Genomic DNA, 15,132 nt, shown 5'->3' with positions numbered 1-15,132 from the left:
TTTCCAAAGTTGTGAGATATCCAAGTACATTGCTTCCTGGTCATTTTTCTAAGCTCTCATGTAAGAAGATAACCTGTCTTCAAAGGAATAATCTTTTACTACATACATATTCTCGCCATTGGTGACTCTAAGCACTATCATAATTAAGTATATTTTACATGTCATAGTTGAAAGAGCATGTATGATCTTAGAATGGCTTTGAGTGGAGGGTATATATTGGGTCATCAGAAAAGTCGTAATATATTTTTTCATCGAAAACTACATCCTGGGGACCAGCATATAGTGTAATGGTCACATTGCTGGACTCACATTGTTGACCACAGTTCAAGTCCTGGACCTGGTGGCTTAAAACTTAACACCAGGTGCATGTGCGTACATGCCCAAAATCCCAAGAGGAGAATGGAGGAGAAGGGATTGTGGTTAGGCCATCCCCCCTGGAGAATGATTTCTCGCTTTCTGTCTCTCTGTTTCTCCAGTGAGTTCACATGCCCTATAGTAAAATTTTCTCACTCTAAAAAACAAAAAAGGAAGAAAGAAAGAAAGAAAGAAAGAAAGAAAGAAAGAAAGAAAGAAAGAAAGAAAGAAAGAAAGGAAAGAGAAGAGAAGAAAAAAAGAAAAGAAAAGAAAAGAAGGGAGGGAGGGAGGGAGGGAGGAAGAAAGAAAGAAAGAAAGAAAGATACATTGTGACTTTTCTGAGGACTCAATAGTTTTTGACAAGTAATGTAAATCCCAAGAACCTTAATTAAAATACTTGCTATTTATAAAATAGTGATAATAATACATATATCAAAGGCTATTATGAGAATTAAATATAATAAAGACATGTTTTCTTTTTCCCAAGACTTTATACGGAGTACACTTTCACCCAGTTTAAAATCTACAATACAAAAACTAAAACAAATTAAACAAAAACCAAGGAGACAGAAATTGTTTTAGAGTGAATGTCACTGTTACCTAACTATATCCAGAAACTGGGGTGAGCTGCTTACATTTGTTCTAAGTGTGGACAGTCTTTATACTGATATCCACATGGTCTTTGCAAAGATTAGAATGCTGCTTTTTTTCCATTTAAGGAGTGAAGTGGAAAATTCATCCACCACCTGTTAAGTGAAAAGTTTCAATGACCACAGTGTGCTTTCTTGGATATAAGAACAGCACTTAGACTGGCCAGCAGATCTGCTCTCTGAATGCTGCATTTTAACAACCGCTCCCACAAGCATTTGATCTTCATCAAAGTCAGAGGCACACAGAGAAAATGGGCGATTAGGATTATGAGCACAGTTTGTAGCCATGAACTCATTCCCAGTGGGAGATCAACTCAATGATAGAACTCTTAACTAGTAACCTGGATCCTCCGTTACATGGATCATAATGTTGCTAAGGAGGCAATAAAACCAAGCCCCATGCCAGCCCCTAGCACTGAAGTGCCAAGTATGGGTATCTAAACTCTCTGCAGAGCCCACCTGTGACTTCCTTGGTACAAGAGATGCTAGAGTGAAACAAAGTAAATAATACACTGATTCAAACCTGCTTGGCTGTATGGCTTATTTCCACAGCCAGATCCCCTCCGGAATTCCCAAGGCCAATGATAATGACTCTCTTCCCAGTGAAAACCTCTGGGCTCTTATAGTCTCGACTGTGGAAGTACTGTCCTTTGAACTTCTCAATTCCTGCACGAGAAGGGAAAATGATTACAGGTACTCTTCACTGAACGAACGAGTTCTGTTCCTACGACTAGGTTATCAAGTAAATTGGTCTATAAGCAAGGAGCTTAAGGCAAATGTCTTGTGGTATGTCCTGGTCCTGTAGGGTATGTATTTTTCAGTATGTACAAATTTATAAATGAAATCTGTACTCTTACGTGATTGTGTACGCTTCGTGTCATGAATACTTACCAACTGCAGGAACAAGACAAAAGACTGAGGAAGGGGACTCCAGAGACTCACACAGACTGAGAAGGGATTCCGCATACTGGAGCACTGGTCATAAATTCAAGTGGTCATTAACTAGGTAGGTTGTTACGCGAGGAGCTACTAAATTGGGTGACGTTATTTTCAAACCACTTCATTTTTTTTTTTTTGCACAAAGTTTAAGCATATATTCTCCATATGTTCTCCACTTACTCAGCTACTCTCTTACAGCTACTCTCTTGCCTTTCTGAATATTTTTGCCTGTTTTCTTTCCCTCTAACCTCAGAACAGAACTTTGTGATTCCTTATCATAAGCAGTTTGCTTAACTCAGGATTTGTTTGTACATTAGATCTGCAGACTATGAAATCCAAACTGTCTCAAGAAACCTCTACTCTCCTTTGACTTTTCATCCACTTAAATACATAATCCCATTTCAATTCGAGTATATATGTTTTTATATACTCTGGAGCGTGAGTCCCCAACCAAGGGGCCAGGGACTGGTGCCAGTCTGTGTTTTGCTGGGTGACCCCTCTTCCTGGTCATTCAGTGAGGGCTGGGCAGTGAGAAAGCAAGTGAGCCTTCATCTGTGTTTGCAGCTGCTCCCCCTCCCTGGCACTGCCGCCTGGCTGTGCCTCCTGTTAGATCAGTGGTGGTATTGGATTCTCATGGGAGCATGGACTCTATTGTCGTGTGATTGTTTTATTGTATACTGCAATATGGCAGTGGTGGGAATGGGGTTCATGGTGGATGCTGTGCATTTGGGTAATCCTGGGACCAATATCTACCCCCTGTTCTGGGGAGGGATTGTCTTCCATAAGGCCAGTCCCTGCTGCCGGGAAGATTAAGGATCACTCCTCTAGAGTATAAAAGGGTAGATTAAAAAAAAAAATGAAAATCCAGGCCAGAGACTAAAATTGAATTCTTCAAGCTTTCATTTCTTCCTTAGGAACTCAATATTTCTATTTGTTTCCTGAAGTGCTGAAAAATTCTTCATTCCACTTAACACTGATCAGGAACTCCACATTCTTTCTTTTGATCCTTAGAAAAACTTAAGTAATTTTGAAATTAAATAGATAGCTTTTAATTTCCATATAACCTCAAAAATTACCATGCTCTCTACTTTACAATGGTAATAATACTAGTTACCCCAACAGCTTTCACAGAAACGTGCAGGATTAGGGTAAGCTTTATTTCACCCCCAAGTAGGAATCACTTGGACCACTATTCTCCCATTCCTCAGGGGTTAGCTCACAGACACGACTCAAGGGGTCTGCTATCCGATAGGTTACTCACCAGGGAAGCTTTCCAGAGGAAGGTGAGCGTTGGTGTGATGGCCAGTGCAAACCATAACGGCATCAAAGATATTGACCTCCTTTTTCCCTTCACACTCAGTAACCACCTCCCATCGGCCCGAAGTAGAGAAATCAGGCTGCTTCTTCACACTGCACACAGTGGTCTGAAAAGAAAAGTGATAGCCATGGAGGATTGTAAGCACAGCCTAAGCTGTCACTGAATCCTACTACTGGACATCTTCCCTGCCATAACTCTCCTTGCAGAATATTACCCAAAGGGCTGATACCACAGGCACCCTCATACATAGGACCCATGCAGGGATATTTGATTTTTTTTTGGAGAGGTTTTTGCTATAGGGCATGTGTGCTGGCCAGAAAGACAGAGAGAGACAGAGAGACAGAAAGCAAGAAATCACCCCCTGGGGGGATGGCCACACTGCAATCCCTTCTCCTCCATTCTCCTCTTGGGACCTTGGGCACACACGCACACGCACCCGGCATGAGTTTAAGCCACTGGGTCCGGGACGCGAACCGCGGTCGACTACATGGGAGTTCAGCGACATAGCCATTATGCTAACTGCTGGTCCCGGGATATTTGATTTTCATACTCCATAAATAAGAACTCTTGTTTTGACTGTGATAAGAGTAAGAAACTTCCATGAAAAAGACTAAATACCAGTTAAAAAAGAACTGGCTGGTTAATGTGGTACTCTCATCTAATTCTAGAAGAGTCACAATTTAGTGGTAGAGCAAAACTAAGAATTCAGATTTTTGTTTCCTATTTCAGTGTTCCTTCCTCTACACAAGAGTTACATTTTTGTTTCCTCAGTAACTTTCCAATGATTATTTCACTGGTAGTTGTGGTAATCATATAAAATAATGTATTAAAAGTACTTCAGAGGGACCAGCAGTTAGCGTAATGGCTATGTCACTGGACTTCCACGTAGTCGACCACGGTTCGAGTCCCGGACCCGGTGGCTTAAACTCACACCGGGCGCGTGTGCGTACGTGCCCAGAATCCCGAAAGGAGAATGGAGGAGAAGGGATTGCAGCGTGGCCATCCCCCCCCCGGGGGGTGATTTCTCACTTTTTGTCTCTCTGTCTCTCTCTGTCTGTCTGGCGAGCGCACATGCCCTATAGCAAAAACCTCTCCAAAAAAAAAAAAAAAAAGTACTTCAGAAAGGATAAGGGAACTAAACAGTAGTGGACCAATTGAGGAACCAGACAGTTTTAAAGTTCCCATACATATCAAATCCCCTTCTACAGTGGGGCAAAAATTCCCTTCATCTGTTTCACTGCACTAGTGTAAAGTGAAAGCAATGAAATACTATGGCAGGTAGCTTTCTGTATCTGTAAAATACATACATAACAGAGAGGTCATTCTTTTTTTATTTTAAGAGAGATTTTTGCTATAGTGTATGTGTGTGCCCTTACCAGAAAGCCAGAGAGAGGGAAAGTGAGAAATCACCCCCCCGTGGGGATGGCCACACTACAATCCTTTCTCCTCTATTCTCCTCTCAGGGTTTTGGGCACACCCACACAGGTGCCTGGTGTGAGTTTCAAGTTGGCAGGTCTGGGACTCGAACCACCATCAGCCATGTGGGTGTTCAGCACATAAACTTCTATGCCACCTGCTAGCCCCCAGAGAGACCATTCTATCAGTATTTGTGAGTTATAAAGAGGACAGCGTGAACTCTTTGCCTAGATAAGATAGATATCTGGATAGAACAAGCTAATCTATTGTTGTAAGTACTGGCAAATGAAGCCACATCAGTCATTTACTTGACAAACAACTTCAAACATGAACATATTTACAGAATTCTGTACCTTAAATCGAATATACTTTAGAAGGTCAAATTCTTTGGCATACATCCTGAAATATTCCAAGACATTGGAGTTGTGCATGAAGTTGGGATAATGATCTGGGATGGGATAGTCACTGAAGCACATCATCTCCTTAGAAGTATTGATGATCACTGATTTGTAAATACTGGCTCTTCCTTCTTCAGGATTTTCCTGTGGCAAATAAGAAGCACTCATAGCCACTTGAGAATTAACCTCATGATTTTAATAACCAATAAGCATTTGAAAAGTTTTGCTAAAGAAATACCAATTAAAACAAGTTATATGCATACACACATGTGCATGCACACACACACACACACACACAGACACCTCCATATCTCCCAGTATTTGTGCCTCTGTGTAGTCATTTTCCCTTGAATCTAAGCTACCCCTTTTAAAAATCTGTTTATTTATTCTATGAGAGAAAGGAACAGAGAAAGAGGAATCTCCAACAGGTGTCCATACCACAGTTCATCCCCAGAACCAGCTAGCCAGCATGCACAGGGAGGTCCTAGGATGCAAACCTGGGACTTGCCGTGTGAGCCCAGCATCACAGTGTTGCATTACATCTGTGCCACCATCATGTCCCTCAGTTATCTTTATGACTTGTTTTTGACTAACAGTTGAATACAGCTGAAATGACACTGACTTCCAAGACTAAGAACCCTAAGGAGACTTGCAGCTTCGGCCTCAGTCTTTCAAAAGCTTTGCTCTGGTGGAAGCCAGCAGCCACATAAGAAGGCCAACTATGCTGAGACCACTATACTGTGAGGAAGCACATCCTAGCCACACGAAAAAGAATGTCTTGGATAGAGAGATGCACAGCCAGCCCCCAGAAATGTAGCTGTCCCAGTTCTAAACACATGACCAAAGAAGCCATAGTACATGTCCAATCTCAGCTGTCATCTGACTGTAATCATGTGAGCTTCCAAATAAACACTCCTAGCTAAGTTTCAAGGGTTTTCATATACTGTACATTGCAGTATTGCTCTCCAGAAAACTTATTTCCTCTTTAGTATAAGTTCTCATTTTTCCCATTTTAACTCACTTAAAAGACTCAGTAAAAATGGGGTAAAATGGGAACTTATACTGGAGAGAATATAAGTTAATAAAATATTTTCAGGAGAACAATGTAACAATGTATATGAAAACCCTTGACACTTAGTTGGTTTTAAAAGAAATACTCAGTTTCAGATAAATATTTATGTTACAAGATGTTAATGCCAATATCATTCATAATATTAAAATGAAACGGGCTAGATGTTGAACAAAATACACTGAAATTGGAGAACCACTGCTCTATGTCCTTGCTACCCACTCTGGTCTGTGGATCAACAGAACTTGGGAGACTGTTAAAAATGCAGACTGTTAGACTCTACACCAGACCTTCTGAACCAGAACCTACATTTTAGCGAACTCCTCAAGTGATTAAGATGAAAATTGAGAAGCATTGCTTTAGATAACATTAATCCCCAATTCAGAGTTCTTCTCCCATGACAAACTTTTTTTTTTTTTTTTTTTTTTTAAATATATAGGACGCTTGTGCTCACTGGAGAAAGAGAAAGAAAGTGAGAAGTCACCTTCTGGGGGGATGGCCACACCACAATCCCTTCTCCTCCACTTGTTTCTTGGGATTTGGGGCATGCAAGCACACACACCTGACATGATTTTCCATCGGGTCCAGAACTGGAGCCACATAGTCGACCATGTAGAATCCAGACACCCTAACCACCATGCCTCCTACTGGCCCTACAACAAACTTCTTTGAATGCCTAAAAACTTTCCATAATAATTCCCTCATAGGGTTATTATGGTGATCACATAAAATAACAGAGTACCCAGACAATTATTCTGTCACTGAGATGTCAAAAAATGATGAATTTTCAAAAGAAAGACTGAGAAAGACAGAGAGAAGGAAAGTGAAAAATCATACCCCGAGAGAATGGCCATGCTGCTATCCCTTTGCCTCCATTCTCCTCTCAGGATTTTGGCCATGAACACACATGTGCCCAGTGTGATTTTCAAGCTGGGTCCAGGATTTGAACCATGATCAGTCATGTGGGAACCCAGTGCCTTAACTAAAATGCCACCTGCTGGCCCCCAGATATAATACATTCTAAATTTTTTTTTTTGATAATGTAAAATCACCATAACCAAGTTGGACCCTCTCCTTCCTTTTTATTCCAGAAATGAACAGATATCAGGATATCAAACATTAAAAACATCTAATGGGGGCCAGCAGGTGCCGTGGTGGTTAAGGCACTGGACACTCCCACATGGCCAAACACGATTTGAGTCCCGGAACTGGTGGCTTGCTTTCTCACTTTCTCTCTCTCTTTTTATTTCTCTCTCTGGTCAAATTAAAATAAATGCATGAATAAATAAAATTAAATAAATCATTCTTAAAAATAAACAAAAAACATTGAATGGTTACAAGGAGAATGTTTTTTGTTTAAATTCTAAAATTAAGAATTTTTCCTTCCCATTTTTATTGAAGAATTGTTTATTCTAGGAATCCTTCTTGATCATCCCTATTTTTCTGTTCCATTATCCAAGATCTTGCTTCTTTTGACTGCTAATAACATTTCACAAGTCTTCTTTCAAGTCAGTTCTTTTAATCTATCATATTTCAAATGAAGTGTTCTTTCTAAGATGTGGCTGTGAGTATATTCTTGCCCTAATTAAAAATTCAGTTGCCCCAAGACCAGAAGAGAACATAATGACTACATTGCTGGACTTCCATGTAGTTGACTGCAGTTTGAGTCCCAGACCCAGTGGCTTAAACTCACACTGGGCATATGTGTGTGTGGATGCCTAAGATCCCAAGAGGAGAATGGAGGAGGATTGTGGTGTGGACATCCCCCCGGGGAGTGATTTCTCGGTTTCTGTCTTTCTGGCAAGCACACGCACCCTATACCAAAAACCTCTCCAAGAAAAATTCAGTTGCCCCATTTCCTGTAGAATGAAGTTCCTGTTTTTCAGGTTCAGTTTCAAGAACTTCATAATGCTGTGTTTATATTCCTTATCTCCCCAACTTTTGGGTCATTGGACAATTTATGACTTAGTTTTTTCTATGCAAAAATGCATCATGACTTTTTCAGTGATCCAATAGACTATAAGTCCCTTGAGTTGATTAATGATTTTCCTTACAGCATCTAAAATTATAAAATAGCACTCAATAAATGTTTAATAGGTATATGCCAAATTGTACTGATAAAAGCATATAGAAAAAAGAAGTAAATTTCACATAATGCACAACATCAAAATTTATTTCAAGAAGAGCTGAGGAAGATATAGCCATCTTGTTTCTTTCTCTTTTATAAAGAATTATTTAACTTTATTTATTTATTCATTCATTTATTTTAATTTGATCAAAGAGAGAGAGACAGACAGAGAGAGAGAGGGAAAGTGAGAAAGCAAGCTACCAGGTCCAGGACTTGAACCATGGTCAGCCATGTGGGAGTGTCCAGCACCTTAACCACCATGCCACCTGCTGGTCCCCAGCCATCTTGTTTCTAAAAGTTTGTTCTATAGAAACTTTCAAAATAATACAAAAGTCAAATGCATAATCATAACCTTTTTTGTATTATTTAAAATATCAATTAGTAACAATTTAAAATCCCCCCAAAAGATGAATAGTTTAGCAAGTTATAGATCTCAAGATAATATGGAATTTATCTTCCATACCGCTCCCAACGTATTGTACTAAATATATAACAGATCTTGTCACCCTACTGCTTAATGACTTCTACTGATCCCATCTGGAACACTAAATTTCTTATTTTGAACTTTAGCACATTTCACAATGTAGACCAGTCTACCTTTTAGTTTTTATTTAGTGCTCTGCCTAGTGAATCCCAAGTTACTAAATATGAAATTGGTCCAGAAACATTCTAGTCTGTTTCAGAACTTTAAACCCTTACACATAGTATTACTTCTTCATCTGGAAAATTCCTATCATTTAAGAATCACATCAAATGGCACATCTTTGAAGAAGACTACCTGGAGGGCTGAGGAAAGGGGATTGTGATGTGAAATGACCCTGCTCTCTCTCTCTCTCTTGCATGCACACACACACACACACACACACCACATTTATCATGAATAAACTTTAAAAATAAAAATAAAAATGAATAATGTCTCAATATTGGTTAATTAATTATGAGAAATGTTTCATACTAATATAAGAATGTCATAACAGGAGACCTGGACGTGAGGTACACAGCAACTCTGTACTATCTTCCTAATAAATTCCATAAATCCATAAATAAATTCAATAAATCTAAAGCTATTATAAAAGTAAACGTGTATGAAATATAATAGTGCATCACATAGCTGTGGTCTGTCTTAATAGAACTTAGAGTGTTATAATGAAACATAGCTTATTTATTTTCAAGGAAGCAGTTTATAAAGTGTTCAAATTTTGCCAAGAGGGTACTCAGGAAAAAAACAATTTTCAAGTCTTTAGCAGAAAATAAATTTAAGCCACTTTAGAGATAAAAATCAGAAACCTGATCATCAAAGAGGAAAATAAACACCCTCTTAGCCTGTGTACATACTCAAGTGATTTCATGCCTCTAATTGCCAACCTGGCTTGCATGCTTAGCAGAGACACCAGATATGTGGGTGCACTGTACTCCCACTAAATACTACCTGATATGTACGCTGTATACCTGGCATTAGTGTAAAAGTGACTGGCATGATTATTCATCCACCTAATCCCCACAATAACTCTGTAAAGTTGGTACTATTTTGTAAGGAATTATTTTTATTAAACTTTATTTATTTATTTATTTAAATTTGACCAGAGAGGGACAGAATGAGAGTGAGAGAGAGGGAAAGTGAGAAAACAAACCGCCAGGTCCGGGACTTGAACCTCAGTCAGCCACGTGGGAGTCCAGCACCCTTAACCACCACACCAGGTACTAGCCCCCATAAAGTTGGTACTATTATTTATCCTCTTCTTAAAGATGAAAAAAAAAAAAACAACAGAGAAATAGGGAGGCTTAATGATTTGCCCAAGGTCACACTGCTAGTAAAAGGCACAGGTTCAGGACCCAAGACTGTGCTCCTAACCTCTATACTATTTTGTGGCTGGATTTCAAGAGCAGAATTTTCTGTTGATTACTGAAAACTAATTAACAGATTCTTTAGCCCATGCCCAAGATTCATTATGATAGAGGCATGGTAGGCTGTTAAGGGGATTCACTCTAGATCTGAGTAAGAATTGTTGTTAAATAGAATTAGTCCCCCAAACAGAGGCAACATGCAAAAGGACCGTACTTCTGTTCAACTAGGAAATGCTAAAAACCAGATGTAAGTTGCTGGTCAAAACTTAGTTTTCATGGCATATAAAACACATGTAAGGCACCTCAATACCATTCGCTGGTTCAGAAAATGAGCAAACCCAATATGCATGCCAATTTAGAGATCAATAAAGGTGGCTAATGTTCTTGGCATTTAATAAGTTTAAGCTTAACTATCGCTTAAAGTAGATGACATGTTAATACTGTCACTAACAACTTGCAGGGCTCGATGTGCATATTAAAACAATCAGACTTAAAATTGATTATATATAAGGAAAAGAAAATCCTGTTGCAGTGCCCTCTGCCCTCCTCCAAAGACAGGACTTCGGACTTGTCAAGCAAAGGAAAAGTTCAAAGCAAACAAGGCGGCCAGATTTTATAATGTCCTTATTGTCAGAGAGTTACCTAAAGTGAACTAGAATTTTAAAAAGGAAAATAAGATACTGTTAGAAAAGATTGCAAGAGGGAGATTCCGGAAGGAGTTATAAGTAGATAATTCAGATTAGGAGCAACAACTCAGTTTTCTAACCCCTGTACACTTGCTAATGTTTGCTATTTTGTTCCCTCTCATTTCCTCCTTCTGGATAGCAGCAAAACTTCATTAAATGAAAATGGTTATCTGTGCCACTGTCATAGACAGCAGAAAACGAAAAGCGAGTGATATGTGTGTCTCGTTTTGCTGTCAGCCCAGGGAAAAAGGAACCTCAGATGATGGCAGCTGAGAAATCAACACGCTGAATTCTAGCAGGTTTAATCACGGTCAAGCGCATCATATTCCCTGACTGAGATCAAATATCTCATGCACCTAGTTGCAGAGATGGCTTCAAGTATTAAGGGACCAGAAGGTTTACCTGGAACCTCCAGAGCCCTCCGATGTCATTAGTCCTTTCAAAGCAAACAGGTTCCAAGCCTTCTTCCAGGCAGCACTTGATAGAGCTGAGCCCGCTGGCTCCTCCTCCAATCACAGCAACTCTTTTCTTGGACATGGTCTCCAGAGATCTTCACCTGGCTGGGTCGATGTCACTTCTTCTAAAGAAAAGATGACAGCAGACAGAAAGTACACATCGGTCAACACTTTTCAAGAAAGACCTTGGCTATAGTAACCAAATAAGTGTAGTAACAAGAAGTGCCTTTGGAGAAGTCAGATTCCAGGGTGCTCTTAACTTTAGGGAATCACTACGTCCGCGAGATAGGGGAGCCCTGTGCTTGCAAGTCCCGGAGCTGAGAACGCCTTGCTGAGTACCTGCTCTTTCTATCTTTGCTGAAGTACCAGCAGATCCTCTAGTGGGTACTCAGAGGCTATTCTGGCTCTCGGCTGTTTTCAGTTCTATAAATTAACCACACACAAACAGCAACAGCCAATGCGGAGGGACCATTCGGCTCCGCCTGCTGTCAGCTACCACCACCCCGCCCACTCATCTGCGCCGGTTCGCCTCCTCTTAACCGGTTAAAACCTCGACTGCAAGTGTTTGGGGCAGGAAAAAAAAAAAAAAAAAAAACTACAACTTCTCTACTTTTCAGTAGCAGTTGCCCGCATTTTCAGCTACTCTCTACAGACTCAGTGGCCTAACTCCATCCCTCCCTGCCTCTCCGCATCCACATTTAACTTCCTGGTTTTTGTCTTAAAGGGACAAACTCCTACTAAAGAAGAGAAAGTAAACCCCAAAGCAAGTCTCGCTCTGAATGCTCAGGTGGAGACCTGCTACCTTGCAGGAGTTCCACTAAAAGATCATCTTGCTCCTTCTAGCACTTTCCCCCTACCCTCACCTCAGACTGGATCTTTGGAACTACTCTATTAGTACAAATTTCCTTTAAAATCCTCAAGCACTGACTGAGTACTGGGGTACAGTGAAAAATAAATTATGTTTCCTACTTAGAGAGCTTACAATTTAGTGGAGGAGACCAAAACACAGCAGATCATTGCAATAAAATAAAAATACTTTTTAAAAGTACTTTCTCTCACACTGTTAAATAAGTATTTAAAAACACCAATACCAGGACCAGCAGTTAGCTTAATGGCTATGTCACTGAACTCCCATGTAGCCGCCCGTGGTTCGAGTCCCGGACCCAGTGGCTTAAACTCACTCCGGGCGCGTGTGCGTGCGTGCCCAAGATCCCTAGAGGAGAATGGAGGAGAAGGGATTGTGGTGTGGCCATCCCCCCCGAAGGGTGATTTCTCACTTTCTAACTCACTGTCTCTCTCTTTCTGGCGAGTGCACATACCCCATAGCAAAAACCTCATAAAACACACACACACATAAATACCCACTTCTAAAATGTAACTTAAAATTTCCAAGTATCAAAAAAATCATGTCACCAGCATAGTGAACATCACATTTTATGCTGGGTTACAATTAGGACCCATCCAGCCCAGGGTTCTACTCTGACAGATGTCAGGGGTTCTAGGTGGTGTGTATGGATTGTGGCTAACGCCACGGGTTGTTAGTTAGTCTCTGCTACTTCTCGAATCAACAATGCCCAAGGTGGTTCAATGCCAACCAGTCGCAGCCTTGGATTTTGACTTACTGGTCTCATCCTAAAAGTATTCTTCATGGTTCTCATGTGTCGAGGGCTCCCCTTACATGGTTCAAAAGGTTTAATGGGCATCAACCCACGAAATCATCTCAGGACTGTCCTCGAGGCAAGTACTATGAACACCCCATTTTGCAGTTGGAAAGAGACACAGAGGTTACACAGCAAGTAGGCCAAATCCAATAACAAGTAAGTGGAAACGCCAAGGTGCAAACCAGACAGTTTGGTTTTGTGCAAGGATTTTCAACCATGCTGCTTTTGCGTGAGCATGTTTTCATTTCTCACTTAGTTACAAGTCCTTCTTTGATTTCTTATCTCTCGATCGTATTCCTTCTGTTTTGCCTAACTCCTACCTTTACACATCTGCGTTTTAGTTGAACTGTTTTTACCTGAGACTTATTTCAACTACTTTATTAACTCTTCTTCTTCTCCTCCTTCTTCTTCTTCCTCCTCCTCTTCTTCTTCTTTTTAATTTTTTTGCCATAGAGTGAGTGCACTCACCAGAGAGAGATGGAGAGAGAGACAGTAAGAGGGAAAGTAAGAAATCACCTCTGAGGGGAAGGCCACGCTGCAATCCCTCCTCCTGCATTCTCCTCCTAGGATTTCACACATGTGCCTGGCATGATCACTCACCAGAGAGAGATGGAGAGAGAGACAGTAAGAGGGAAAGTAAGAAATCACCTCTGAGGGGAAGGCCACGCTGCAATCCCTCCTCCTGCATTCTCCTCCTAGGATTTCACACATGTTCCGGGCATGATTTTCACCCTGCCAGTCAAACCACTGAGAGAATGGAGGAGAAGGAATTGTGGCATGGTCAACTCCCCTGGGTGGGGGATGATTTCTTGCTTTCTCTCTCATTGTCTCTCTCTCTCCAGAGAGTGCTTGTGCCAAATAGTAAAAATTGCTGTAAAAAAAATTCTGAGGAGGGTGTCTTCACACAACCATTTTATATACTCAAGTTTAACTTACAAATAAAATACTTATAAATTGAATAGTTTTGAATGCACTAGAGGAAATGCCTAATTTTTTTTTTTTTGAGAGAGGTTTTTGCTTATAGGGTGCATGTGCTCGCCAGACAGACAGAGACAGAGAGACAGAAAGCGAGAAATCATCCCCCAGGGGGGATGGCCATGCCACAATCCCTTCTCCTTCATTTTCCTCTCGGGACCTTGGGCACACACGCACACCTGCCCAGCTTGAATTTTAAGCCACCAGGACCGGGATTCGAACAGCAGTGGACTACATGGGAGTCCAGCAACATAGCCATTATGCTAACTGCTGGTCCCAGGAAATGCCTAATTAAAGGAAAACTGGAGATACTTTTTTTTTTTTTTTTTAAGGTTTTTGCCATAGGGTATGTTTGCTTTCCAGAGAAAGACAGTGAGAAGGAAAGTGAGAAGACAACCCCCAGGGGGATGGCCACACTGCCATCTCTTCTCTTCCATTCTCCTACTGGTATCCTGGGCACTCATGCATGCACGGCCAGAGTGAATTTCAAGCTGCCAGGTCCAGGCCTCGAACCACAGTAGATCATGTGGAGTTTAGCACCTTAACTACCGCGACACTCACTGGCCCCTGGAAGATACTTTTATAAACTATTAAACTGTTCCTACTAGGGGACCAGCAGTGGTATAATGGCTACGTCGCTAGACTCCCATGTAGTCAACCACGATTTGAGTCTTGGACCTGGTGGCTTAAAACTCACGCCAGGGGCATGTGTGTGCATACCCAAGATCCCGAGAGCAGAATGGAGAAGGGATTGCGGCGTGGCCATCCCCCCCCACCCCCGGGGGGTGATTTCTCACTTTCTGTCTCTCTGTCTCTTTCTGTCTTTCCAGCGAGCACACGCCCTATAGCAAAAACCTCTCCAAAATAATAATAATAACTTCCTACTGAATCAGTTTTATAAGTTCAGAGTAATGGGAGAATTAATTTTATCATTTAAATAGTATTTTAAAATGTAATTTTAATAATACTTAAATTGCATCTGGCAGTTAATTATTTGTGAATTGAGCAACTATGTTTTGTGTTGTTTTGAATGAGTTGTAAAATGTTTTCAAACTTGATTCAAATTTTCTCTGTTTGGGCTAACTGCCAATGTGCAAGTGAGATCTCGTCTTTGTTGAGCTGTAACTTAATACATGCATAATAACATACAGATTCCCTTAGTTACTCATGGTGTTAAGGAAGAGCAATAATACAAGTGACAAAATGATATAAATCCAAAAATATATATATGAAGCTTT

The 15,132-nt window shown here is 40.7% G+C and overlaps 1 protein-coding gene across 4 annotated transcripts in view; it reads right to left on the bottom strand.

Annotated features, from left to right (window-relative positions):
- FMO5 (flavin containing dimethylaniline monoxygenase 5) overlaps positions 1–11,704 on the bottom strand; it is a 29,250-nt gene extending 17,546 nt beyond the window's left edge. Inside the window, exons 1-5 of one of the 4 annotated variants that reach the window (XM_027767381.1) lie at positions 11,598–11,704; positions 11,206–11,380; positions 5,031–5,219; positions 3,205–3,367; positions 1,528–1,670 (exon numbers count right to left, since the gene is read on the bottom strand). In XM_027767381.1, the coding sequence (XP_027623182.1) occupies positions 1,528–1,670; positions 3,205–3,367; positions 5,031–5,219; positions 11,206–11,340 (630 nt within the window). In that variant the 5' untranslated portion in view covers positions 11,341–11,380; positions 11,598–11,704. Of the gene's footprint in view, positions 1–1,527; positions 1,671–3,204; positions 3,368–5,030; positions 5,220–11,205; positions 11,384–11,484 lie in introns of all 4 variants that reach the window. The other 3 variants (XM_006166267.2, XM_006166269.3, XM_006166268.3) reach the window with 3 other exon arrangements.
- Between the last annotated feature and the right edge of the window lie 3,428 nt (positions 11,705–15,132).

This window comes from Tupaia chinensis, unplaced genomic scaffold, assembly GCF_000334495.1.
Source record: "Tupaia chinensis unplaced genomic scaffold, TupChi_1.0 Scaffold144247_1, whole genome shotgun sequence".
Lineage (NCBI taxonomy): Eukaryota > Metazoa > Chordata > Mammalia > Scandentia > Tupaiidae > Tupaia > Tupaia belangeri.
The sequence above is the reverse complement of the archived record's forward strand: the minus strand, read 5'-3'. Positions and strand labels throughout refer to the sequence as shown.